Source organism: Pollicipes pollicipes, unplaced genomic scaffold (assembly GCF_011947565.3).
Source record: "Pollicipes pollicipes isolate AB1234 unplaced genomic scaffold, Ppol_2.1 Scaffold_7261;HRSCAF=8764_pilon_pilon_pilon, whole genome shotgun sequence".
Lineage (NCBI taxonomy): Eukaryota > Metazoa > Arthropoda > Thecostraca > Pollicipedomorpha > Pollicipedidae > Pollicipes > Pollicipes pollicipes.
This window is the reverse complement of record NW_023597054.1, coordinates 40,368,299-40,393,752: the sequence shown is the minus strand read 5'-3', so window position 1 is coordinate 40,393,752 and position 25,454 is coordinate 40,368,299. Positions and strand designations below refer to the sequence as shown.

General features: G+C 50.6%; 2 protein-coding genes across 2 annotated transcripts in view; one reads left to right on the top strand and one right to left on the bottom strand.

Annotated features, from left to right (window-relative positions):
- LOC119111423 (janus kinase and microtubule-interacting protein 3) overlaps positions 1–2,872 on the bottom strand; it is a 37,169-nt gene extending 34,297 nt beyond the window's left edge. The window contains exons 1-2 of the mRNA XM_037235235.1: positions 2,647–2,872; positions 1,520–1,648 (exon numbers count right to left, since the gene is read on the bottom strand). Coding sequence (XP_037091130.1) covers positions 1,520–1,648; positions 2,647–2,780 — 263 coding nt within the window. The 5' untranslated portion in view covers positions 2,781–2,872. The remainder of the gene's footprint in view (positions 1–1,519; positions 1,649–2,646) is intronic.
- A 5,275-nt stretch (positions 2,873–8,147) lies between these two features.
- Positions 8,148–24,790, top strand: LOC119112868 (uncharacterized). Its single transcript, XM_037237155.1, has 5 exons — positions 8,148–8,235; positions 10,090–10,213; positions 18,914–19,057; positions 21,614–21,715; positions 23,614–24,790. The coding sequence occupies exons 1-5, from the start codon at positions 8,205–8,207 to the stop codon at positions 24,023–24,025; spliced, it is 813 nt and encodes a 270-aa protein (XP_037093050.1). The 5' UTR covers positions 8,148–8,204; the 3' UTR covers positions 24,026–24,790.
- The last annotated feature ends 664 nt before the right edge of the window (positions 24,791–25,454 follow it).

Below are 25,454 nucleotides of genomic sequence, written 5' to 3'. Positions count from 1 at the left end.
TGAAGCTGACTTTGATGCGGCGGAATTACATGGTAAATAAACTTTGTGAAGTTCAACAACGTGTACGTTACTGAGGTATTGTTGGGCCTAGGAAGTTTCAATCAACAGCTTATCAACGCCATTTGGCAGCAGTGCCAAGCAGAGAATAACTGAGAGGTGCGAGGCCATGGGGCGATGCAGATGAGCACTCATCTTGGAAACGTATATCAGTCCATTATATGCATTCCGTGGGACTTACGGGCTAAGCAACGTTGATCTCATCACGTGTAAAGCATGTCGAAGCTCACGTTATAGTTAAATTCTAAGCGAGGCAGTAATTGGGCATATATGCAAGGGTTTGCAGACATTTTGCCTACCCATAATTGTTCTTTAAACAAAGACGAAGGAAGTCTTGTCACGCTTTTCTCATTACGAATCAAAATTGAATCAGAGAGAGCATCAGTACTGAGATGAATTTCCGTTAAAAATTTATTTCGCGTTGTTATAATCCCGCTAGAGTCGTGACGGTTTTTTAGTCGATGTCGTTGCTGCCGAAGGCAAAGCGTGACGGGGGCAATGATAAAGTTGTTCGGAACTGTCGTAGCTGGACGCTGCTTTGTGCAGGCAGAATGTAACACGCTTTCAAGGAGAAACAAAATAAAACACTTGTGAGGCGCAATCCTTGAAAGCTGCTGTTGATCGGTCTTCTGGCTGCGCCCAGGAATGGCATGTGAGACGAATCGCAATAGCTTAATTGTCTGGATGGAAGGTATTTCTCGTTGCCTTGCCGCAACCTCCAAGGCTAGGGAGGCTATTGCTCATTAAGATGATTACTGTGGTGTCGTTACTGAACCGAACACAACTGAGGAGTTTCACATTCAATAAGCACGTGAAAACAAGTACACAAAGGAATCCTAACACAAAAATATTTTGTCATTGTTCCATAAGTAGATGAACCAGGGAATGGTGACTGAACGCACACCTCGAGAGCCACCCGCCACGTACCGAGTGGCATGTGCCGTAAGGCAGCGTCTGTACTGCCAACATGACATTAATGACCCAGAGGCCCTACGCCGATACCCGTCCACAGATGGCTGAGGTAGAAACTTAAAGTAAGTATAAAGGTAACGACATGCGCTGATATGTATGCAGCATACATGACTGTCGCTACCGATCACTCTCGCCCTGGCGTGCATGATCTGTCTCGCTCAGACTCGGTGATGGTGGTCACCACTGCAAACCCCGACCTCAGGTGACCTCGGCTGACCTTGGCATCCAGCCCTCGACCTCACCTGATCTCGGCAGGTCTCGAGCCGGACCCGTCCGAGGCGGACACCACTCCAGATCTCGACCTCAATTGACCTCGGCAGGTCTCGAGCCGGACCCGTCCGAGGCGGACACCACTCCAGATCTCGACCTCAACTGACCCCGGCAGGTCTCGAGCCAGACCCGGCATAGGCGGACACCACTCCACACCTCGACCTCACCTGACCTCAGTGGGCCTCGAGCAGGACCCGGCATCAGTGATGCTAAGCCTCACCTGGCCTCAAGGCGGACTCGGCGCAGCTCGTCGTCATGGTCACGGCGCATGCGCCGCAGCTGCGCATCATGTGCTCGGGCTAGCTGATCCCTCTGCTCTCGCAGCGCTCTCTCGTGCTCGGCTTGGTTCCTGAACACGGGTTAGTGTCAGGTAGTGCTCGGCTTGGTTCTTGAACACGGGTTAGTGTCATGTAGTGCTCGGCTTGGTTCCTGAACACGGGTTAGTGTCAGGTAGTGCTCGGCTTGGTTCCTGAACACGGGTCAGTATCAGGTAACTGCGGTGTATCACGGGTTGGGAAACACGTTGCCAGCAGAAAATGACGTAGTTGAAAAAAAATTAGCCAACATCTAGAGTTCCAGTCACCAACGGGTTTTGTAAACAGCAGAGGCGGGCTGCCGCACAGTAACTGCTAGCTAGGTCCAGGAAGTTGGCAGTGTAGGAGGCTTCTGTCAGCGGGTAATCTACAGTTCTCGAGACACCCTGAAAAGTTTTGCGGCGAAGCACACATAAAAGGCTACGTCCTTATAGTAATATGATGTGGTTTCCGATCGTCCTGAATGTTAAGACCGCAACAAAATAGGAAGTCCTGCTGACTAAATCAAACGTTGCCGGATCGCCGTGGCGCACCTGGCGCGTACTTTATTCATGCGTCCAGCGAAAGCTAATATAAGTCACAACAATATTACAGATACCGTTAAGTACGCGATTCAAAATTGCTCCTCATTTTGTGCATGTCTGAATGCATTTGTTTTAACCTCGAACAAGCCTCATCACCAGGACGCCCCGGATCGAAGCCACCGAGCGGCGTTTTGGTGAAAGAGGAATGCAAAAACCACTCGTAAGACATTGCATACTTCTCGGGACACACGCGCTGTATTTCGTCTTTTTGTTTCACATCGGACGTCTTTTTGTCTCTTAGTTTCACCGATGCCACTCACCGATGTCATTCACAAAGCTCGGACAAATGCAATACGGGAAAACGGCGTGCGCATTGCTGTGAAGATATGATAATAATATTGTCTCGATAGCAATCTTCAGTTATGCATTCAACCTCCGCCATCATTTCATCCGGCAGTAATACCACGGTACACGTTGTGCGACTGCAAGCTGAAGCATGCGCCTCTCACCTCTCTTTCACTTTCTGGATGCGTCGCATCCATCGTTCGCGCTCCAGAGCGGAGGCCTCTGCGGAGCCCTTGTCGGGCCCGCGGGCCTTCAGAGGTCGCCGGGTCACCGGCGGCTCACACGTCGCGCTGCTCATCGTCGGTCGGAGGTCGATCGGCCGTCCGTCGTTGTCGTTGCGTCGCTGCGTCGCCGTCGGCGCAGCAGCTGGGCTGTAAGACGGGCGCTCTCGTCACGGACCTGCCGCTGGCCCGTCGCTGCTACGGCCCGGGCGCCGGCCGCCGCCGCCCGGGCCCACGGCTCGCGGCCCGACGCGTCTGGACAAACATTTGTCGCCGACGCCGACGACGGCGCGCGCCTCTCGGCTCCTAATTAACACCGCGGGCTAAACTTAGCCAGACAAAGAGCCTTAGAGTGGCGAGCACGCGCATTTCCGCCGGGCGTGGCGCGCACCCACCTGAGCCGCGCCTGTCGGCCCGCCTGCCCGCTTCACCGCCGCCGCGACGGCGCCGACGCACGACTGGCCGGCCCTGGCCCGGGTTCTGCGCGCCCTGGCACCGCCCTGCCCGCCTGCAGGGCGTTGGCGGCCGCAGGGCCGGAGCCAGGCGCGCCGGCCGCGCGGCCCGCTGCACCGGCGGCGGCGGCCGGGGCCAACGCTCCCGTCCATCACAGCCGCCGGCACGTGCTCCCGCCAATCTCCGCTGGCCTGTCGACATGTGGGCCCGGCGATGCGCCGTTTTTGCTCGCCTTCCGCCTCCGCTGGAGTACCCGAAGCCCGCGGGGAGCCGGCTGCGCGCGCTGCTGCGCCGCCGGCGGTTGGGCCGGACGCCCGCGTTGGTTTGCAAAGTGGGGGTGCGGCGCCAGCGGCAATGTTTATGAAGCACGGAGGTCTGCCAGCAGATATGACTCTGCAGCCCCACATGTGGCGCTGACTTCGAATGTCGTCACTGCTCGGGAGTGATGAACCGTGAGCGGATTTACGAGCATTCTCATGCTACTGGCGGTGCCTTACGGGCATGCTAGGGGGACAACGGTCCCACGCCCAGCGGCAGCTCGCGACAGTTAACGCTGCTGCAAGCTGCGGTGCACTGGTGTGGTGCCCGCGATGTGGTCTGCCGGCATCTGACGGTCGCACAGTGTTGCACTCATCCACTCCTCTCATCCGTGCAGGAGTGTCGCTTTCCAAAGATTGCTGTGGCACCAACAGATTTGGGATTTTTCTCGTCATTCTTTTCAGATATCGTGATAAACCCAAAGTAAAACATAGAGCTGTACGTGGCCGGAGCTTCTGAAAGGTGCATGAAGCGACGCTCCCACAAACACACAAAATTCATGGTTATCCTGACGGCGTGAAAATCCGCTGGTCGTCAGTCCCAGACTGCTTGCAGCAACAGGCTACCAAATGTATCACGTCCATCTGCGAGCACTTAGGCAGGAGCAGGGCTGACCTGCGGCTGCCTGTGCACCGCTTGCTCCTACAAAGCGGCCGGAGACAGCTCCTGATAGCGCCGTCGTCTCCTGCCCGGAGCCGAATAGCCCAGTGTGCCAGCGCCGCGGTGTGAACGCGGAGTTTGATCAGAGGGCTGGATCGGTGTCTGCGTATCTCACTGGCCGAGGGCTGATTAGTGCAGCTGATTCGACGGAGTGACGAAGGGAGGGTCAGGCATGGTAGTATCTCTCCATCCCCTCCCTTTGAGGTTTCCGATGACGCATCGAAACCGGGCTGATCCAGGAATTTCGATCGGGTGGACACCCATTCCAGAAAGCGACAACATTACTTAAGTGGGCTCCAGCACTACACCAAAAACACTCCAGCCTTGCTTGCTCCTCTTTATCAAATCGCTGACAAGACCACAATTTGCACTCCCTTGGCTTATGAAACTGCACCAGAGAAATTGCTTCGTCCGCTCTGCAAACTCAGGCTCACTTGAGTGACGTAAGGGGGCAAGTGACGATATGGGGCAAATGGGGCCCTTAAACCCATATCATCACCACAATGTGGACGAGCATGATCAGTCCTACGAGACTGTCGTGACTTTGGAAAATTCAACACTTTCAATGTTTTTAGGTTGGTGCTGAGATCGACAGTTAGATTACATGTACAGGATAGAAAATAGTCATTCATATTGAGCGTTATTCAGCTTTGACAGAATATCCCCATCGTTTATATCATACGAGTTTCTGCTCGGTTGCCTTTGATCAGTTATGGGCACTGATGTCAAGAAACGCACATTTGGACAGCTTACTCGTGCAAGTGACATTATTGTATGGTATGAATGAAACCGCTTTCAGTCCATGGCGCTGGCATTGCGGGCAAACGTTCGCCTCTATGTGCCATTTTGACTCCCCCGAGCACGTGGCACAAATATGGCGCGGCAAGATGTCTACATCCCGTTCAGCGAAATACGCGACTGATCGTGGCACGCGGGAGGTAATCGTTGTATGAGCGCGACTTGAGATGGTGTTAAAGTGCAGCACACAAAAGGGGATTTAAGCCTTCCAAACATTGCGTTTCCTTGACCATGCAAAGCGCTACTGGTTCCGTTATTTCGCGTTAGCGCCTTATCTTGCAACTCCAATATCTTGGTTGTGCATCTGGTGTCCTGACTGTCTTGAAACTTTGAATGTCCTGAAGGAAGCTGTGGAAATTTTTCTAGTATATGGGCCCCCATCGATGATATGAAATCCACCTGAGGTCACCATAGGTCATTGTACATAGTGTCCATACCTCTTCACGACATGCTAATCGCACTCGTGACGTTTTTAAGTTTAAAAGGCATCCTTTTAGTAATTCAAAGCATCTCTCATGACTTGTGTCACCATTTATAATCCAGCTGGTCATTTTCAGGTTTCAGGAGGTCTCCTCCGTTCAGTTTTTGTTGATTTAAGCCTAGTTGCTAATCTTATGCTTCAGGGGCGTCCTTTCATCCCTTAGGACCGCCCCTTGACAGCTTCGGATGTCCATTTGCTCTTTAAGGCTTCTTGGCTATCAAGATTTAATGCTATACCTCAAGACGCTGTTGCAACCCGAAACAGCGACCATCAGGAAATTTGAAGGCTCTTCTGCTCTTTGGTGTTCTTTTCACTCATTGGACACGCTTTCGTGCGTCAGAGTCGCCCCACGGGCCACTGGCGATGGCCTTCCATATTTCGGGGCGCCAAGAACTTCTAGGGCGTCCTTCCTGGTTTCAAAGCGCACTTTTAGACCGCTGGAACATCACTTATTCCTCAGGGTATTCCTCTTTAGTTTGATGGACTTGTATTCCCAATGGCGCTTTCAAAGGCTTGGCGATATATTTTCAGAGCACAGAGTCCTTTTGAATAGTTGGGGTACCCCAGAAGGCTTTGGGATTTTTCGTTTTTGTTTAGACTGTCGTAGACCTGGTACTGGGATATATTTTGGACGTCAGCTACCCTGTCGCAGACCTAATGTGTCTCCCTCCAGCTTCCAGGCGCCATTTTATTATCTAGGGTATTGAGAGAGACCCTATAATTGTATAGGGTCTCTCTCTTCCTCCCTCTCTCTCTCTCTCTCTCACCCTCTCTCTCCCTCTCTCCCTCTCTCTCTCCCCTTTCTCTCTCTCCTCCCTCTCTCTCTCTCTCTTTCTCTCTCTACCTTTCTTTCTCTGGCCGTATTGCCCATCTCTGCTCTTAAATTATTAGCATTTAGCTCATTCTCACGAGAGTCTGGCTACTCAAAACATGTTAGGTCTTGTCAAAGTATCTATGAAACGTTGGACAGTGTATGACATCCCCTGCCTAATGGCATTGACTTAAATGCCATAGCGCACAAAAATAATAAATTCACAGTCTTGCATCACTCTGAAGCATTGCCTTCAACCTTCCACAGTTGCGGTACGTGCGTGTGTGTGTGTGTGTGTGTGTGTGTGTGTGTGTGCGTGTGTGTGTGTGTGTGTGTGTGTGTGTGTGCGTGTGTGTGTGTGTGTGTGTGTGTGTGTGTGTGTGTGTGTGTGTGTGGGTGTGGGTGTGTGTGTGGGTGTGGGTGTGGTGTGGGTGTGGGTGTGGGTGTGGGTGTGGTGTGGGTGTGGGTGTGGGTGTGGGTGTGGGGGTGGGGGTGGGGGTAGGGGTGGGGTGGGGGTGGGGGTGGGGTGGGGGTGGGTGGGTGTGGGTGTGGCACGCATTGGAAGGGATCGTGAGACGTCAAAAATGACACATGTCCCCCACGGATGATGACAGACTGCTTCAAGGTGCAGTCCTGTTCTGTGCGAGCTTTTTCTCTACTAGGGCAGGGGCCGCACTGATTTTAGCAGAAGATATCCGGAGCTGACAGGTCGGTGCTCAACCGGTACACAAATTTTGAAGCCAAGCAATTAGCCAGCTGTGCGCGCCAAAACTCCCTCCATTCAGTTCATCCTTGAACTCCTGACGGCCACGATCACTGGTCACGTGATCACCAGTGCATGACGTTTCCTTGCCATTATGTCAACGAAAAGGAAAATGGACACATCGCGAGAAATACAAACGAAAATCTAGCCATTGCGCAACCATCTGCCACCATCATGTTGGTGTGTTGGCTTAGATGACGTAGATTTAGTCGATTAGTTGCTTGGATTTCCAGAGGTATGTGATCAAAGGTTTTCTGGGATCTGGGAAGGATTTCACTAACCAGACCTCGGTACATGTGTTACCAACGCAGTGAGTGCAGCCAGTTCTGTTATGTTAAAGACTCAGAGGGGGGTGTGTCCTTAACCACGATACGCAGCCCTCGAGATAAAAAAGGAGGTCCGCACACTAATGTTATCTAATAACCAAATTTCATCTTGCAAAGGACATTTTCACCACTGTTCAGTGAAAACCGTGTCATGCATTTATGCAATACTACCCAGTGTTACTTCCATTTCAGCCTTGGCAGTATGCATATTTACTTCATTCCGAAGCGGCTCGTAAGACCCTCTGGAATGGCGAGGACTGAAAGAACACCTCTTCAGCACGAAGGAGCTGCCTTACATACGCGGTCTTCATATTAAGATGTGAGGTCAAATGTGTAAAAGTAGGTCATATACCCAGAACGACAGCCAGATACCGCTTGACGTCGATGGGACATCATGGTTAACCGGGAAAGCCAAACAAGCGCGACGCGCGTCATCTTCAAGCTGTCTGTGTAGTTACTTATTGAAGTCAAAGCACTGGTTAAGTTACTTCATAAAACAGCAAAGATTTAATCAAACAGTCTTTTGCACATTTTTCAGTTCTCCAAGCTTTAAAGCACGGCTACCATGATGCCACATCTCGATCATTTCGGTCATACCGCTGCAAGTCAGCTAAGCCGTGAATCCAGCAACACCCACCAACGAGATCACGAGCCCTGCTTGCAAGGAGTGAGTGGAGACATGTCGTGACCCGACCTGTGACCAAGTGCAAGAGCGGACGAGCCGGTCTGGTGACCTCGGCGCGTCTCGGCGGCCGTCGGGCGGACCGGCCAGCCGCCGTCACCGCCGCTATAAAGTGAACGGGGACCACCGCTGACCCTGCAGTGCAAAGGTCAGTGAGCCGCAGTGGTGTGCGGCTGCTCAGCGGGACAGGTCAGCTACAGCACATCGCCATGAAGACCATACTCAGGATCTGCCTCGCAGGTGGGTCCGTGCCGACACAGGAATCCATTTCGCTGTCGGCCGACGTGACAGGCATCTGGCAGCGGGACGCGTGAAATCCCAGATAGCTTACGAAGATGTACGGCAGCGGAGAGTGCTGCCTAAAATAATTGTTGCCTTTCCTAGTGCGAACTGATAATCTTTTCAGCGTGTTTTTAAATACAGGTCTAACATAAGTAAAGACCAAGGTGTGTGCGTTTAATGCTCCTTTCAAGCAGCATGAAACACATCCATACCCGAATTTAAAGTCGGCTGGCCCGATAATCGACGTGAGCTTAGGAATGATCCGGATTTTTGAAGCGTTTCTATATACGTGGCAGTTTGCTGGTTCGCATGATAGGTGTTAATATTGCGCGAATTCATATTGTTTTTAAAAACAGTACTTCTGAAGCAGCCCGGAGAGATGTGGCACTGTTCTGCATAAATAACGCCGTTTAATTATAACATTCACAAGACGAAATATGAAATGTCCTGCTTGTGCTCAAGGCAACCTGTGGAGATGAAATAAAAGCGTCATGTGCAATATGTAATGTACATGGGACGGTCTTTCACTCGGTATCACTAAAAATTGCTTGTTTATAACAATCATAAGAAAGCGTTTTCAGGTTACGTAATAAATTGGACATTGGTGCATACATATGATGCATATAAATGATGATGCATGTAAATGATGATGATGCATATAAAAAGCACCTTTAATGAAAGCACTACAGACACATCCCCACAGTCACATCAACAGTACCTAACGCTCACCACCTACTAACTCAAGGGCTGTGCAAGAAATTCCAAATTTGAAGGGATCTTCTGTTATTGCACGTTTGAAGAATGTCGGTGATGTCCGTCAGTTGTTGCCGCGGCAATGTCCTGTTATGTTCGTGTCACATTGGCTCCAGAGGTGCCCCGTCGCGTAAGTGTATTGTCACGCGTCGTGTGAATGTCGTGGTTACGCCAATGGAGTGTAAGACGCGAAGTTTGCAGCCTTCGAGATTATATTTTAATGGATACACCACATTGGTGCATCTAAGTTTGTCAGGCTCGTAATGGTTGGTTCTCGTCTCTCGAAACGCGCATTATTGAACAATTACTAAAAGCCTGTATTCTGGAAGTCCCTTCCCGGGGGCCTGATAGACGAATGCATTACCTGCAACGTAGGTACTGTAGACGTGGTTGTGAGAATGTTTTCTTTAGTTTTCATTACAGATGCACTCATTTTTAAGTATACAAGTAACGATATAAATTGTGGTCTTCTCCATACTCAAGATGCCTTATGATAGCGATGCACACCTTTTATCTTTGAAAGCTAAAACTTGTTCTGTGTGCCATTTATACTTCTCGGACAATTAGATAAGGTGTCGAGACGTTATAATGTACATATCGACAAATATATGGTTGATTTTGCACGAACAATTTTTTCATTTTATTTTGGCGATACTGCAAAGTCAAAAGCCGGAACCTCAAACAATGCATCAAAAAGCTTGTCAATGCGGAATCAGCTTTCGCTTTTAATCAAACATGCGTTAGAAAAAATTTCCCAAATCCACCAGCAAATATATGCATATATATATATATATATATATATATATATATATATATATATGTGGGTGGTGTGGGTGTGGGTGTGGGTGTGGGTGTGTGGGTGTGGGTGTGGGTGTGGGTGTGGGTGTGGGTGTGGGTGTGGGTGTGGGGTGGTGGGTGTGTGGGTGGGTGTGGGTGTGTGGGTGTGGGTGTGTGGGTGGTGGGTGTGTGGGTGTGTGTATCGCAAGGCATGGCATACGCCAGGTCACGGATTGTTTGGCGTCGGCGTGCTCGGCTGACATTCACCGACTCGTCGTGCAGTGGCGCTGGCTGGACTGGCGGCGACCCAGGAGAACTTTCAGCTGCTCGGCAACACGGTGGTGGACGAGAACTTCTTCGTCATCGGCGAGCTGGCCCCGGGCGAGACGCTGCAGCAGTTCATCAGGTGAGCCTTCTATGTCAAGAATACATTGGCTTAAAAATGAAGGTCAAAAATTCCAGTATGTTCTTTGGGACTTCTTCGTATGTAATGGCACGACAAGCTGTGCAAAGCAGCCATTCGAAACAATTTATATCATTTCACTGTGGCACAGCACTCGTATCATAAACTGGCAAGGTTGTTCAGGTAATCATCCCCTACGTGCCTATATGTTCGCCGTGACTCTCTGTTCGCTGTTCTCCGCATATTTCATTCCGCAATGCAGTCTTCTTGTATTTCTTTTAATCTTTCTAACCCACTTAAAAGGATTCCACAAGTTTGTTTCCTGAAATAGGAAACTCGTAGTTTTCATTTATTTCATTTCTGACACATTTAACCTGATGCATTTAGTTGACTCGCATATACGTTAGAGCACTACTATAGCTACGCCAGTGCCGATAAAATCCCCTGGCTTGATAATTATTTTGCTTGACTTCTACTACATGACTGTGACTTCGTCAGTTTAAGAGTAAGTCGCGTATTCTGTGCACCCAATTGGTTTGATGTCATACCGTTTATCTCGGTAAGACACCAGTTACGGCTACAAAAGCTACGGTTTTACGGGTTAGATGATACAGATGAGTGTGCAATGAGAACATATATGAAAATGGAATGACATTTTATCAGTTTCAGCTTGTTTCGCAGGGACTGTAGCACTAGTAGACAACATCAGCTGTTCTTAACGGCCGTTTAACGCTATCCGTTATACCATTGCAACACAAGTAGGCTCAGACTGAAAAATACTGCAACCTTGTACCCTTCGTTTTGAGCAAAATCCTGCATTTGTGAGATGCGAGCACGAATAGACTTACACCATTTCTTCATTCAGTGAAATTTGCTATGATCTTTAAGTCCGGGCACAGCGATCACCTGAAGGGCAAAACACGATAGCTCATTAAGCCGAGTCGAACCGCTCTGTGAGCTTGCAACTCAACTGATTTGTTTGAACTACTTAATTCCGAAGAAAACACGTTCTTTCGGAGTTGCGCCCGATTGTACCAAACACATCACACCGTCGTTTCAGCCGACGCAAGTCGAGACAGCATGGTGAGTGCGAATGTGACAAGCAATTTGTTCAAAGAAGTGGCCTGGCCTGCCTGGCACGTCGAAATCTGAGGTGGAGGAAGCTTTTTCGAAAGTATCAGACAAAGAAGGATATAAATATAAGGGCATGTAAAGTTCCTTGTTCAGCTGCTCATTAACACGCGCCCGGGTGGCCGGCTAGATATCTTTCGCTCGGGTGCGGGTCAATTTGAGCCCCGCTGAGATCACGGGAACTAAGAAAGCTAGAGACACCAAATTTACGGGGTGCCTTGGCCTGTATGTGAACTCACTTAGGTCCAAATTTGAGCTTCCTGGGTTATGACTTTCAGGTCAAATAAGGTCAAACAAGTTAAAATTTCAGGTTGGTCTTCAAAGTGTCCCCAGAACCTAGGCGACTGTTTCTAAGCAAAAGATCACAAGCCCATTGGAGGTCAGTGACCAGGTTTGACCTTTTAAAGGTCATGGTGACCAAAATCATACAAGACTGCTCTGAGTTGTATTTGAATAAGCGACAAAGAATACGCTAGGTAGTATGTTCCTAAAACGAAATGTCGACCCGGGTCATCTTTGGTCAATGACCTCTAACAAGTCAATGGAAGATGTATGATGCGGTTCCTGCTGTCAATAAATTCGAAATGAGCACCAGAAACTATCCCATGCAGCAAGCCCTAGAGAAATAAATCAGGTTGGGTTTGAAGCTGGTCTGACCTTCATACCTGACCTTAGGTCAACGTCATTTGCTCAATCAATATTTGTGGTGCCTAAGAAAGCATATCAGAGATGCATGGTTTCGTTAAACACCCCGTTGTTGTATCAGATTGAACGATTCTATAGAAATTGCCTTGGCTGAAACCATGGCCTGATTTTGACCTGCCATAGGTCAGCGACCTTACAAGATACATCTACATTTTTATGTCGAACGATCCGCTATTCAATTGTCTGCAGCTTCGAAAAGTTAGGCGCGGCTACACCACGCCGTTCGGAAACCATTCTGGAAAAACCTTCCGTAGGGTTAATTTAACCCCCATCCGGGCGCGTGTTAATGGCGAACATCGAAATCTTTCTGAGAAAACTGCGCACGTAAGCGGCACAACAGCGTTGCGAGCTTATCTTGAGAAAAAAAACTGTTGCGGTACCCTTAAAAGATTAAGGTACGTTTTGCGGTGTGTTGTTTCACAAATTTCTCAAAGCCGCCATTTCATTTGATTCAACCAGCAGGATACCAGTTACCGGTAGAAAACAGTCACACAGCATATAAACAGTGGGGCAAAAACTTGGTCGCCATGGTGACTGATATGCGTGGAAGAGGGGCTGGAAAGGTAATAAATTCCTGAGCCCAAACATAAATACCAGAGGGTTTTGCATCGAAGCCCAAGTACCAGAACGATGGATGGTATGCCCCCTTTGCTCTGTTTATATTCGGCTCCGTTGTGATAATTACACCAAGGCTGCTTCCCACCATTCATATTTCCCGCATAATCTCGTGCTATTGACAATGAGCATAACAGGATGCTAGAGCTTCTATGACGTCATTTAATGGGAATGTGTCTACGCTCCTGGTATCAGTGATTAACTCTGTTAACGCTGAGGGCAAGCCATACAATGCAGCATGTCCGGCACGCGTGGGATACGCCCAGCGTAGCTGAACAACAGACCAGCCTGGTATCGGGTCCCGCCTCCCATATCGCATTATCGGCATTCAAACCCGCACCGCCAGTTTTCGGCAGAGAGCTGACTGCGGCTGGTTGGAGGGGGGCTTAGCACCTGTTGTTCACGGCGGTCTGCACACGGTCCGCACTCGCCCCGCTCGGCTGGCGCTACGTCTGCTGTGCTCACAAAGCCGTCAGCGCCAGTTTGGCCGCCAGCAAAAACTCGCGCCGCGTCCGTCTCCCGGCACGGCGTGTCTGTCGGCGCGGCGCGGCGGCCGGCGCGGCTCCCGGGGACCGCCGACTTTTTGCCGATCGGTGGCGGCGTGGTCGTGCCGTTCCGCGCGCGGCTGCTCGCGGAGCATACCTGCACCCCGAGCTCTGCGATGACGTCCCGATGACGAGCTCAGCGCTCATCCCGACGCTTAGCGCCGGAGCAGCGCCGGCGCCCGGCATCGGATCGGATGTTTACTTAGGCACATTTTCTCCGAAACTGGGTCAGGCTGTTACCAGGAGCCGACATCACAGAGGATGAGTAATGAATCCCGCTGAGGAACCGCTTGGATGGTGATCAAAACTGAGGAGCCGCTGGCGCGGATCAAAACTTGCCGGATCTCTCTGTCTGCACATCGTCGCATCGAATGATTCCGAAACGTACGCGCTACAGTCGCCTTTGTAGGCTGTGACTGTGTGGTCCAAAAGATCACACGGTTATGGCAGAGTTTCATGCTTAAAATGTAAGTATTTGTGGCGGATGACACCTACCAGACTGTGCCCAGCCCCAAGATAGGTGTATTCTGCCTGATATTCTGGAGTTGATTCAAAATTCGATATAAGCAAGAAAGGCATTGAACTACATTTGTTTTCCATTATCAGCTCAGAGATATAATGCTGACTACGTCGGCTGAAAACGCTCACCTGCGATCTCCAGACTTAAAAACATAGCAAGCCAACTTGTCTGGCGGAAACGTTTAAAAACAATGGAAATTACGTTGACCGGATTAGAATGCAACGCCAAGCTGGCCATCCTGCATTAATAACCAAATTGGCTTTTCTAGTCGCTTGCGTAATAGGATAAGAGCTCATCAGCTCACGCAGATGCAGAGAGGCCTCAATTTAGAGAGATTTCTAGTGTCAAGCGATGTTCACTCGTGCCGAAGCTACTTTAGCAGCATAAAGATGGCATAATCTGCTTTCTGGATGCTCGCTCCTTATAATACTGTGTGAGACTACCAGTTCTTGCAAGCAACACAAGCCTTCCACGTCCTGAGTCCTGAACATGCAGCTCCAGCCGAAGGTCATCTCACAGCTGACCTGTTAACATCGACACGTGTTGTGCATGAGTTGTGATCGAGCGAGCGTGAGTTCCGCACGCCACCGACACGTCTGCGTTGGCCGCCAGGTCGCCCATTGAGCTCATGTGTGTGTCCGTCTGCTGGCATGTCCCCAAACGCCCACGCCGCTGACATGTCACTGCCGGCAGACCTGTCCCTCTGACAGAGCGGCTGTCAGCCGACAGTCCTGCCGCCTGACCGCCGGCCGACAGCTCGAGCTGCCGACCGACCCCGCGGGGCGTGTCCGGGTGCTGCCGTCGCCTGTCCGCTGAGTGTGATTGGCTGCATGTAAATGAGCCCGGTCACGCTGTACGTGACGGCCGTGTGTAAACACGTTGAAGGCGGGCACACACACGGCGGTCAGGGTGTGGAGCGGAGCGCCGGCCAGCAGACAGGTGTCTGATCTGTGCAGGGCAGCGGGTCGGCGATCTCGGTCAACTGGCGCATCGTTCTGCGCTGGTGGGATATTACCGTCTTGAATGAATCGTAGTTATCCAGGTCTAGCATGACTTCCAAGTGGTTGTAAAATGTTATTCAAAGGTACGTTGGAACGTATGAAGCGCACTGGATCATTGAGCACTACAACATAGATATCGGAAACCAGGCTGACCTATGCAGAATCCTGTTTGATTTACTTTCCCTCTCGCCCAATCTACTCACACCAGGGGTCTCCAACAAGCCTACTCAGGTAAACCGGTCTGTTGCGGGCGTTCCCAGCCGCAGTAGACGCCAGTGCGCCCGGTCTGACCGAGCTGAGGCCTGTCGCTGGCCTGTCTGCGCTCTGGCTTATCAGCCGCGAGCATTGCTCTGCCGCCGCTGCCGACGTCCGGCCGCCCCCTCCCCTTCTCCCCGGCACGTGCGCGCGTGTACGGCCAGTGAGTCGGCCGCCTGCAGTCAATGAGCTGACCCGCCAGCCTGACGGATGAGGCCAGTCGCTTAGTGGAGGTGGGAAAGCCGTTTGGTGCAGGTGGAGGGGAGGTGATCTGGTCCACTCGTTGAAGAAGACGACCTGGCCCGTTCGGTGGGAGATCTGGTTCGCTCGTTGAAGGTGATTTAGTCCAGTATTGTTGGCCCAAATGTTGAAGGAGATGACCTAGCCCACTCGATGCAGATGATCTGGTACAATATTTGGTGGAGGGGATCTGGTTCACTCATTGGTGGAGGTGACCTTATCTACTCGCTGGGGAAGATGACCTCGTAATCTTATTGGGAGGCGTCGTTTGCTCGTTCAGAGAGTTGTCGTTGGGGAGGTGGTCTGATCCGCTCATCGGGGAGATGATCTGGTCCATTTTATGGGGAGAGGAGTGATCTGATCCAGCTCATGAGGGGGTGCTTTCGGTCCACTCCATGGCGAGGGTGATCTGGTCCACGCGCTGTTGGATGGCAAACTCAGTGATGACCCCCTCGACACGCCGGCGTGCCCGGCGGTCCCACGCGTGACCGCCGGGCACGCGTGGGACCGCCGTGGGCCTTACTGCAGGGTACAGGTAAGGGACGGGCTGCCCCATGGCTGTGTGCCTCTTCTGCCGCAGTTTGTCGCCTTTTGTCCCGTAATACGTCTGCGTATGGCGGTGAGAGCAAGATGATTGCTGCTTCTGGGGCGTTGCAACAGTGGTTATTTTTCGGGGGGTTGGGGGGGCGAGTCAGGATGTATGGCAAACTTCTATCGTAAAGGAAACCTCCATTAAATTACGATCTTGATGATCCCTGCAGCTGATAAGAAGCACGTTACTTTATTGCGCAGGTTTATAATTTCGAGCAACAACGACGATGGTGAAATAAGTTATGCTTTGGTATCTTTAAAGCAAACTGTCATCTTACTTAAGTGGAGGCGAACCAACCATTTTTAGAAACCTGTGTCAAAACACCCTCCCATTAGTCTGATTAGGACCCTTCCTCACTGCATCATGAACATATCAGTCAAAACGAAGGCTTCTTGCCTTACCATATATTTCAACAATTCAGGATGACAACAGTACAGAGTGCAAGCCTTCTCGCGGTCATGACCGGGATATCATTACGAAATATGTCACCTCATCTTGGTTTTCCACAAAAAAAGATCTGAAGTCATTGGGGCGGGTTTCCTCCATTACAAGAATGGTCTCCTATCGCAGAGTGCGTAGAACTTATCCAGCCATCCGTCTAACTACGCCGTGTACAGAGCTGAGCTGGACTGAGCGCTATGCTCGGCCAGGACTCCAGCCTCCTGGCACATTATGGCTGTTGATCACTCAACATCCTTATATTATTAATGATCGGGTCTGCTGCCGGCGCAATCACCCGATCCTTTCATGGCTGGGATAATCCCGATTATTACGCTGCCTTTTTGGTCACGGCAAGGACTCTTCAACAAATCATTGTGGCTGATTATGTACTCTAGACCTATAATAAACGTTGCGTACCCTACCAAATTGTCTGTGTGGGTGAAAATATACTTCGCTCACCCTGTAATCAGACACACACTGTCATGAGACAGGGTGGGTGGCTCCCCACCCCGTCATCAGACAGGGTGGGCACTTCCCATCCTGTCAACAGACATCGTGGGCGTATCCCCATCCTGTCAACAGACATCGTGGGCGTGTCCCCATCCTGTCAACAGACAGGGTGGGTGGTCTCCATTCTGTCATGAGACAGGGTGAGCGGCTCTCCTCCCCGTCATCAGACAGGGAGGGCGGGTCCCACCCCGTCATCAGACAGGGTGGGCGGGTCCCCATCCCGTCATCAGACAGGGTGGGCGGGTCCCCATCCCGTCATCAGACAGGGTGGGCGGCTCCCCATCCCGTCATCAGACAGGGAAGGGCGGGTCCCACCCCGTCATCAGACAAGGTGGGCACTTCCCATCTTGTCATCAGACGGGGTGGGCGGGTCCCCATCCTGTCATCAGACTACTGTGGGCGGCTCCCCATCCCGTCAACAGACGGGGCGGGCGGCTCTTGAATCATGACATCAGACGGGGCAGGCGGCCCCTCATCATGTCATCAGGCATTGTGGGCGGCTCCCCATCTGTCACTAGACAGGGTGGGAGGCTCCTCATCTGTCATCAGACAGGGGGGCGGCTCTCCGTCGAACCCACCCAGTGACTGCTTCTGCGTAAATTGCAGCATAAAAAACATCGCGTCATCTACAGCATATCACTGGCAAGCCCCCGTTTAACAACGGACTCAGTTTTGGGCGAAACAAGTAGCAGCGTTATGGACCGCTGCTGTATTTAGCTAGATAACCTTATATGTTCCGAATTCGACAACGCCAGTAATGAACACATAAATTTTAAGTTTTCCATTCCGCTTAATGGCCTGCTTATGCACCGGCTGTCGTGGCAGATGTTGTTGTTGTTGCTGCTGTTGGCAGATTGCATGGACTCGTGGGAAGTCATGACCGTATGATCTATGGTAGTAAATGGTTTGTTTCTGCATTGGATCTTTCCACATGTGATAAACCCCGTGATCGCCAGTCAGTGCGACGCTCACAAAACTAGCAGCCTAGTCTTGCGTAAGAGCGGGTGAACCGTGTACACATACACACCCGGCTACACGGTGTTCATGCAGCGTTGCATCAACACCTGGCATGCTGTCGCTAATGAAACCAGCCCCAGGAAGTGACGCACACATTTCAAGACAACTTGTGCCGTCAGCACGTAGTTGATAAGCGAAACAGGAACGCTGGGAAGCATGAGAATGCCGCTGCACGTATTTCTTTTACTGCCTGATTACAAGTGCGGCTCACGTTCTTCAAATTATCCAATCGTCTATCGTCATGTACGTACAACCTAGCAAAGGCGAATGTGAACTAGCATGATGCGAGAACTGATCGAAAATGAGAGATTATAGACTAAGCGGAGTTAAGCCAGTAAGCCAAATTCAGCCAGTATGATGTCTTCTTCTGCGGGTCTGTGCACCAACGATAACAATCTCACCACTTAATGCATCATGGCGATCGCTGAAGAACTGCTGTATTGCACCACGTGATCTTAAAATCAGTACCGCTGGGTTATTTAGCGCAATTAATGAAAATAAATAACACTCAGAAGCCGTTTAGATGTGTCAGTTATGATGCTCGTGACGCACTGTGCCATGCCCTTCTACGATCTGAAGTTGTGTGACCTTCAATTGCAATATGAATTTATCAGGATGATAACGGTACACTTTAAAAGGTCGATAAGCATCCCTTTTAGCAGCTTTGTAGACATCCTTAGGCATGAACTTAACTTCTGAATGATCCTTTTACCATTTTAAGCATATGCTTATCATTGCAGTCAAGATGTAATGGTGCCCCTAACTTGTACTTGATGCCTCTCACAGATCAGAACTTCGATGTGACCGAGATTACACAGATATCAATCAGTGCCTTATAGCATAGACCTTCCGTGCGTTTAGCAGAGAAAAAGTGCAAGATGTAGGGCTAGCGTCCAATTTCACAAACCGCATTGTCGGAAACGCGGTGGCTTTTGACGCCGCAATGCCTGTGTACTGTCCTCGATCGGACGGCTTAAATTTTCTGCCCAGTGGTGCGCCTCACCACAGCCCCGCGGCGCTGCACCACAGCCGGTGTTTGCCGCTCAGCTGACTGCATGCGCCTCACCACAGCACCGTGGTGCTGCACCACAGCCGGTGTTTGTCGCTCAGCTGACTGCAGGCTCGTTTCAGGCGGTACCGTCGTCTGAACGCGCCGGTCGGCGGCGCGCCGGGCCCGACCGTGCCTCGAGCGCCGGCGGTCGCCTCTTCGCCCGAGCCGCTCGGCCTGTCATCCGGCGCCACCAATGTACTGGGCAGGATCGACGAGAGCTTCAGGTCAGTCAGTGGGCCCGCGCCGCTCCGAGGCCAGTGGTACATATCCCAACTCTCCACGGAGTGGGTGCATACGTCATAGCGCTGTGGTCGGTGGTGCAGCCTTAATACCTGTCGTGTCAGGAGTGCACCCGCACTGTTTCTCCATTTTCGCACTTTCAGTTTGGTAGTGAATCCCTCGTCGTTCTATGATCAGTAGTGCACCCCTGAAAGCTTTCAGTTCATTGATGCACCACTCGCATTTCTCGGGCTAACAGTGCATCCATGAAGCCAATCATACACAGCTCAGGGGCTGCCGGATTAGGGTCAGTCGCGGGCCCCTCACAGGTACCAGGTCAGTGCTGCATCCCCTCCAGGCCGCGTGCCGCGGGTGCACGCCTCACTCATGGTCCCAAAGGGCGTGCTGTGGCGCTCAAACCGGAGAAGTAAGCGGTGCCTCATCACGGTTCTACAGCGGTGGATGCCCCCCCCCCCCCCCTCTAAAGTTGTTGTGGTAGTGGTCCAAGTGAGTGGAGAATGGGGCATGCTGGACGTGGTGGGGGTATGCCAGCTTATCATACACATGTGCTATAGAAACACATCCCGCCAAAATTATTGTTCCGGCTGCCTTGAAATATCAACTATTCTCAGCATGTTCCGCCCTTTCTAGCACATACACGACATTTCTTATTACTAACGGTACACACTTAGGGGTCGGCAATCTAACGATGCGCCCTTTTTTCGCCGAAATCTACCAACATTTGCGCACCACCAGATTTTCCGCTGATAAACTTTTCCCACTCTCAGTATTGTCTCAGCACATTAATCACCTCAAAAATGCGTATTCGGCACCCATTCATAAACCTACTGGGTTGCATTAAAGGCATTTTTAAGACACAATAATCGGTGCCTTTCTCAGTTTTTTAGCTTACGAATGGGTCCGCGCCATCCATTGTGCAGCACATGTGTCCGTTAGTTGTGGTCAGTTCGGTTGCAGCTTCCAGGCACAATTTCAAGTGTTCAGAAGTTACAAAACTGGCCCACGCCTTTTTAGTGCGCTGCCGCGCAAGGCGGATCTCACATACGGCGTGATCTGTCTTGCAGCTCTGCAAGCAGCGTCTTCAGTGTCCGCAGCATACATGCCACTAATCGCAGGACGTGCTGAGTTCGTGCTGCAGAACAACGCACGCTCCGTGTTGCGCGATTCGAGCGATTGTACGATTATGGAGAGAGAGAGAGGGGGAGGGAGAGGGAGGGATATACGCACACACACATATTATATATATATATATATATATATATATATATATATATATATATCTAATATATCTCTCTATCTCTCTCCTCTCTCTCTCTCTCTCTCTCTCTCTCCTCTCTTCGCTCTCTCTCTCTCTCTTCTCTCTCTCTCTCTCTCCTCTACTCTTCTCTCTCTCTCTTCTCTCTCTATCTCCTCCTACTCTCTCTCTCTCTCTCCTTCTCTCTCTCTCTTCTCTCTCTCTCTCTCTTCTCTCTCTCCTCTCTTCTCTCTCTCTCTCTCTCTCTCTCCTCTCTTCTCCCTCTCTCTCTCTCTTCTCTCTCTTCTATCTCTCTCTCGCTCTCTATCTCTCTCTCTCTCTCTCTATCTCTCTCTCTCTCTCTCTCTCTCTCTCTCTCTCTCTCTCTCTCTCTCTCTCTCTCTCTCTCTCTCTCTCTCTTCTCTCTCTCTCTCTCTATCTCTATCTCTCTCCTCTCTCTCCTCTCTTATCGCTGAAGTTTTCAACAAGTTTGCATTAAAGTGCCAAAAAAGGAGCCATCCGAAGACATCACTCTTTCGATATTGCCTTACTTTCTTTTTACCCCACGCGTAATGGGCAACGGCTGCACAATGATGTCATTGATTGAAAGTGTAAGTTATGAAGATTCATTGAATGTATGCTGGGAGTTGCCAGCTCAGGCTGGGTCCATCGCCAGTTAATTTCAAGCAATCCTGTTTGAAAATCGGTGCAGACGCTTCAAAACATCAGATGGCCATTGTCTGCCAAGCTCATGAACAGAGCATATGGCCGATACTCCTACCCATTGACGAGCCCCATTCATGTGGAATTCCCACAGGTGTCGGGCTCCATTCGCCTCTGTGTTGTTATTTTTTGCATGGGATATGCCATCACGTCTGTTATCATGTCTCTCATTCAACGCCATTAAGTGTGTCTTAATGGTACTTGGATTCAAGAGCGTACTCAGAATTTCTCCAAGGGAGGCAACAAGGCCAAGGAAATCACTGAAAACACCGGTATGCGCAGCGCAGGCGCGCACAATTTGTTGCGTAACGTATGTGGAGCGGTGTGACATGTCCTTAATGCGTTGCTTTGAAGTTTTGAAACTAGAATTTGTATTCGTCACCATTTATTTCCGCACGCAATAAGGCATGCAATACATTTCATCAGGGGTACCGCACACTCCTTTCGACACTTTGTGGACATGAATGTTTGTACTACCTTGTTATTTCATGCACTCTGTTTATTTGTGGTCATTGTGTACTGTGACAGTCCTGTTTTCTGTCGTTATTGTGTACTGTGACAGTCCTGTTCTCTGTCGTTTTAGCTGTGAGGGGCTTCCATATGGCTTCTACGCTGATCCGGAGAACGACTGCAGAATCTTCCACGTCTGCAACCCTCTGAGCAGGGGATCAACTTTGCAATACAGGTCAGTGCTTTCGAAAATGGCTGTTCTTCCGGGTTGCATGACATCACGTAATGCAGGTAAGTGCCTCTCACGAATATATGACCAAGAGACCTAGGGAATCACACAGAAATATGCTATGGAATAAACCTTGAATGGTATCAAGGTTGAAAAGAGCGTTATGCACTTCGAGCCATAAATGATCTCAATCATTTGATTTTGTGGTTCACAGCTGTTTAATTAACATAAATTTGCTGAAATAGTCAGAGAACAAGATGAATGAAAGTGACTTAACTATCTGTGGGCTTTTTGTGAACAAAATGTTGTTCTTTAAGCTCATTGTTTAGCAGTGATATCGCAAACGTTACAAACGACGGCACTCGTTTCGAATAATTGGTACATGCCGCTGAAAAACGCTAAATGCAATTCAAGATGTGGCAACGCCATTGAGTAGCACGGAAGATAGCAAAGTTTCCCTTCTGTTAGAAGCCCAAAAATCTACTCCCCATTGTTTACGGCACGTATGTACACTGTAGTAACACTTCTCGCACGCCACAGTACTGTGCTCTGGATATAATATTTTGTCACAGCTGACGGCCGGACGTTGGTTTTTGCATGTGTAGCCATTTTCGGGGCAGACACAGCATTGACAGCGCCTCCTTACCCTTTCCCACATCGTCCTCGTTTCTTTCTGTGAGAAGCCGGGTCAAGGCAACTGCATGAAGTCCCCCTGGCTCAGTCGTCCCGGGCCTGATGGATGGCTGAGAGCCTGAGGCACGCTCTGGCACGCACCACCATATCCAGCGTGACCGCCCGGCGGCCGGGGCCGCTGTTTATGGACGGAGGGAGCGAGGCTCGCCGGAGTATCGTGCTTCGTTGCTAGGATTGTACGAACCCGGCCGATCTTGGTGGCGCCACTGACGTCTGGACGCGCCCCATGGTAGCGTGGCCATTTGCTGGCCTGGGTATGTGGTGCTCATGCCTTCGTCGCCCGTTATCGGACAGGCATGGCGAGCGACTGGCAACGGTTCATCGACAAGGGACGAAATTACACAGGCACAAACACGCGCTTATGCACATTTTAAGTTTTGCCTCTACAGCGTCCCTCTCCTCTGCCCGAATGAATGTATCGTCATAGAACAAGACATGTCAATTACGTTTTTACAACTAACTTGGCACCACATAAACAAATGTGAACAGCTCCATTTGACCAGTCGCCCCAACAATATCGCCTCACTGCTATCAATGTCGGTACTAATTCATCCAGTGAACTGCTCCGATATTGATGGCATCTGTCAGTCGCGATCGACTGCGTTCCAAAGATATGTTGTGCCAAATTCTACTGTACCGGAGGTGATGCCATTTTTGGGTGGATGGTGCTACAGAACTGAGAAAAAAATCAGGAGATGACACCACTGTAGGTTAGTGCAAAGTCAGTGCTTATTGTCACACGATCCGACGTAGTTTGGAGTCATCTATAACCCGTGACGCTACAAAAAATGTATAATTCACTTTTCTCAGGATCCATATGACCGAATTCCTCAGCACACATGATGCATGGCTGCACATCCCAACGCAAACATGTCGACTTTTCTTCATATCGCACACCACTGCCCCAGGCACTTCAACAATTTGAGTCCTTTCGTCGGTTGTTGTCCGCAGCCGATGCCGCGGACTGCGGTAGATGTTCACCGCAGCCGCGACCGGCCTCTAGGATGTTGAGCGTATGCCGCGCTTTAGAGCTCCTTGAAATTTCTTTGCTAAACGCTGTGTGGCAAAACAATGCACATCGGAGCAGCTCTCTTTGCGGCGCCATGCCTCTCGACCGGTGATCCTATTCATCCCTGCTAATATCGCGCGACCTGACCTACCGCAACCAGCGTTAGTCTGACGAGACCTGACCTGACGCCACCCTCCGGCAGTTTTTTCTGCAATGAAGGCCTGGAGTTTGACCAGCAGCTGCTGACCTGTGTGAGGTCGTTTGGCCGGATGAGCTGCGCCACTGCCCGCCAACTGTACGAGTCCAGCAACTCGCAGTTCTTCAAGAACGTGAACTTCAACGAGGGCGTGCCGCTGTTGTCGACGCCGGGCGTGAACATCCCGCCTCTCGACGACGGCGTCATCGAGATCGGCGTCATCGGCGGCGTGCCACTCGATTTGCTCCAGAGGGGCGGCAGCAACGGCGGCCAGAGCAGCTCTGCGCCCGATGAGGCGGCTGGTGCCCCGCTGGAGCAGGGTGGCGTGCAGGTCCCCGGCGTAACGAGCAGTAACGGCAACGGCTTCTCCGAAGGCATAGGCCAGCTGGACCTGCGACTGAGCCTGCCGCCGCTGTAGGAGTCCGACGAGCGGCCCGTCTCATTCGCCGGTCTGAGCTAGGGGTGGGGGTCTCCACACGACGCGCGAGCAGTACTCCTGCCGGCTCATAATGGAACGGCATCCCAGGGCGACGCCCCTCAGTGGCCGAGAGCGGCGGCGCGTGCTGGGGAATGCTGGAGAGACCTTAAATCAAAAGCAGACAGTTGTGCGCATGGTCCAGCGGCATTCGCGTAGGAAGCGCTAGACCACTGCTCTGGACCTTGTCCAGTCACTGTTGCCAAATATGTGCTACAGCACTTCGCGCGTAGATGGGCTTCCTTGAGTCGGCAAGAATCGCTGCTAGCGTGAATGGTAAAGAAGGCTCAGCAACATAGAGTTACCATAATTTTCGTCAGGGACAAGAATTTAAAGTGTTTTGTGAAAAAAGAACACCAGCAGTGTGTTTCTTATATATGTCAGTTCAATAGTCTGATGGGTGTGTGTGTTTTGGTTTGTGTGCGTGTGGCCAGATCCACAGTTAGGAAGTGAATAAATCCTTAGTGAATTTGTTAATCACTAGACTCCCTCGACATGATTCGTAGGCAACTCTGTCTGAATCAAGTGCTTTGTTGTGGTCATCACGTTGTCCGTGTAAGTTTTGCCTCACTCTGCTTTTGCCTTCCGAGGCGAACTGCCATGTTATAGTTACCTGCATGTTCGTGCGTGCTATTGTTAGTGTACAAATGTCTCTCGTCAAGCATTCTCTCGTTTTATATACCGTCATAAGTCTCGCATGCCACCAGAATACATGTGTAAATTGTTTGTAGCTGGCCATAACCCATCACCTGAGCGCTATCAGTGAGCGTCACAACGGCATGGGTCTGGCACCAATGAGCATGTACAACACGGCATGCTAAGATCTGCCTCTCTGTGGATGTCGTGCCGTACACTCTTGCACTGCAGGTCTCAAACTCGAAGAACTACAACAGATACACCGCAAAATTTACTTATATTCGGCAGATATGCCATCCTCATGTGAGCTTTGCAAAAGCAGGGTGTATTCGCCCGGTCCGTGGAAGTTTTTACCATCAGCGCGCAGCATTCGGCAAGGACATCGTCAACCCGGTTGGGGTTCATTTTCGGATCCATCGCTGATTTGATGTGCCTTCTTCCTGACATGTCAGTATGGAGAAAATATTGTAGTAGTGTCGTGGGCACGCAAAAAGACAAGCTAAGGAAATGATTTGCTTCATGATCTGAACATTCCATAAACAAAAACGGCAGCACCTAGGCCTTATTAGGGTTGCCAGGAACACTTGCTCGATATGGTTGTATGTTCATCTGTCATGATTCATGTTGTCCTTGTATTACCATCAGTCCGTTCTATTCCTGTCATTGAATGTCTTGTTTTTGGCGATGTGCGAAAGTGATGGCGAGGTTAAATATTTGAGTGTTGGTCATGGCTAAT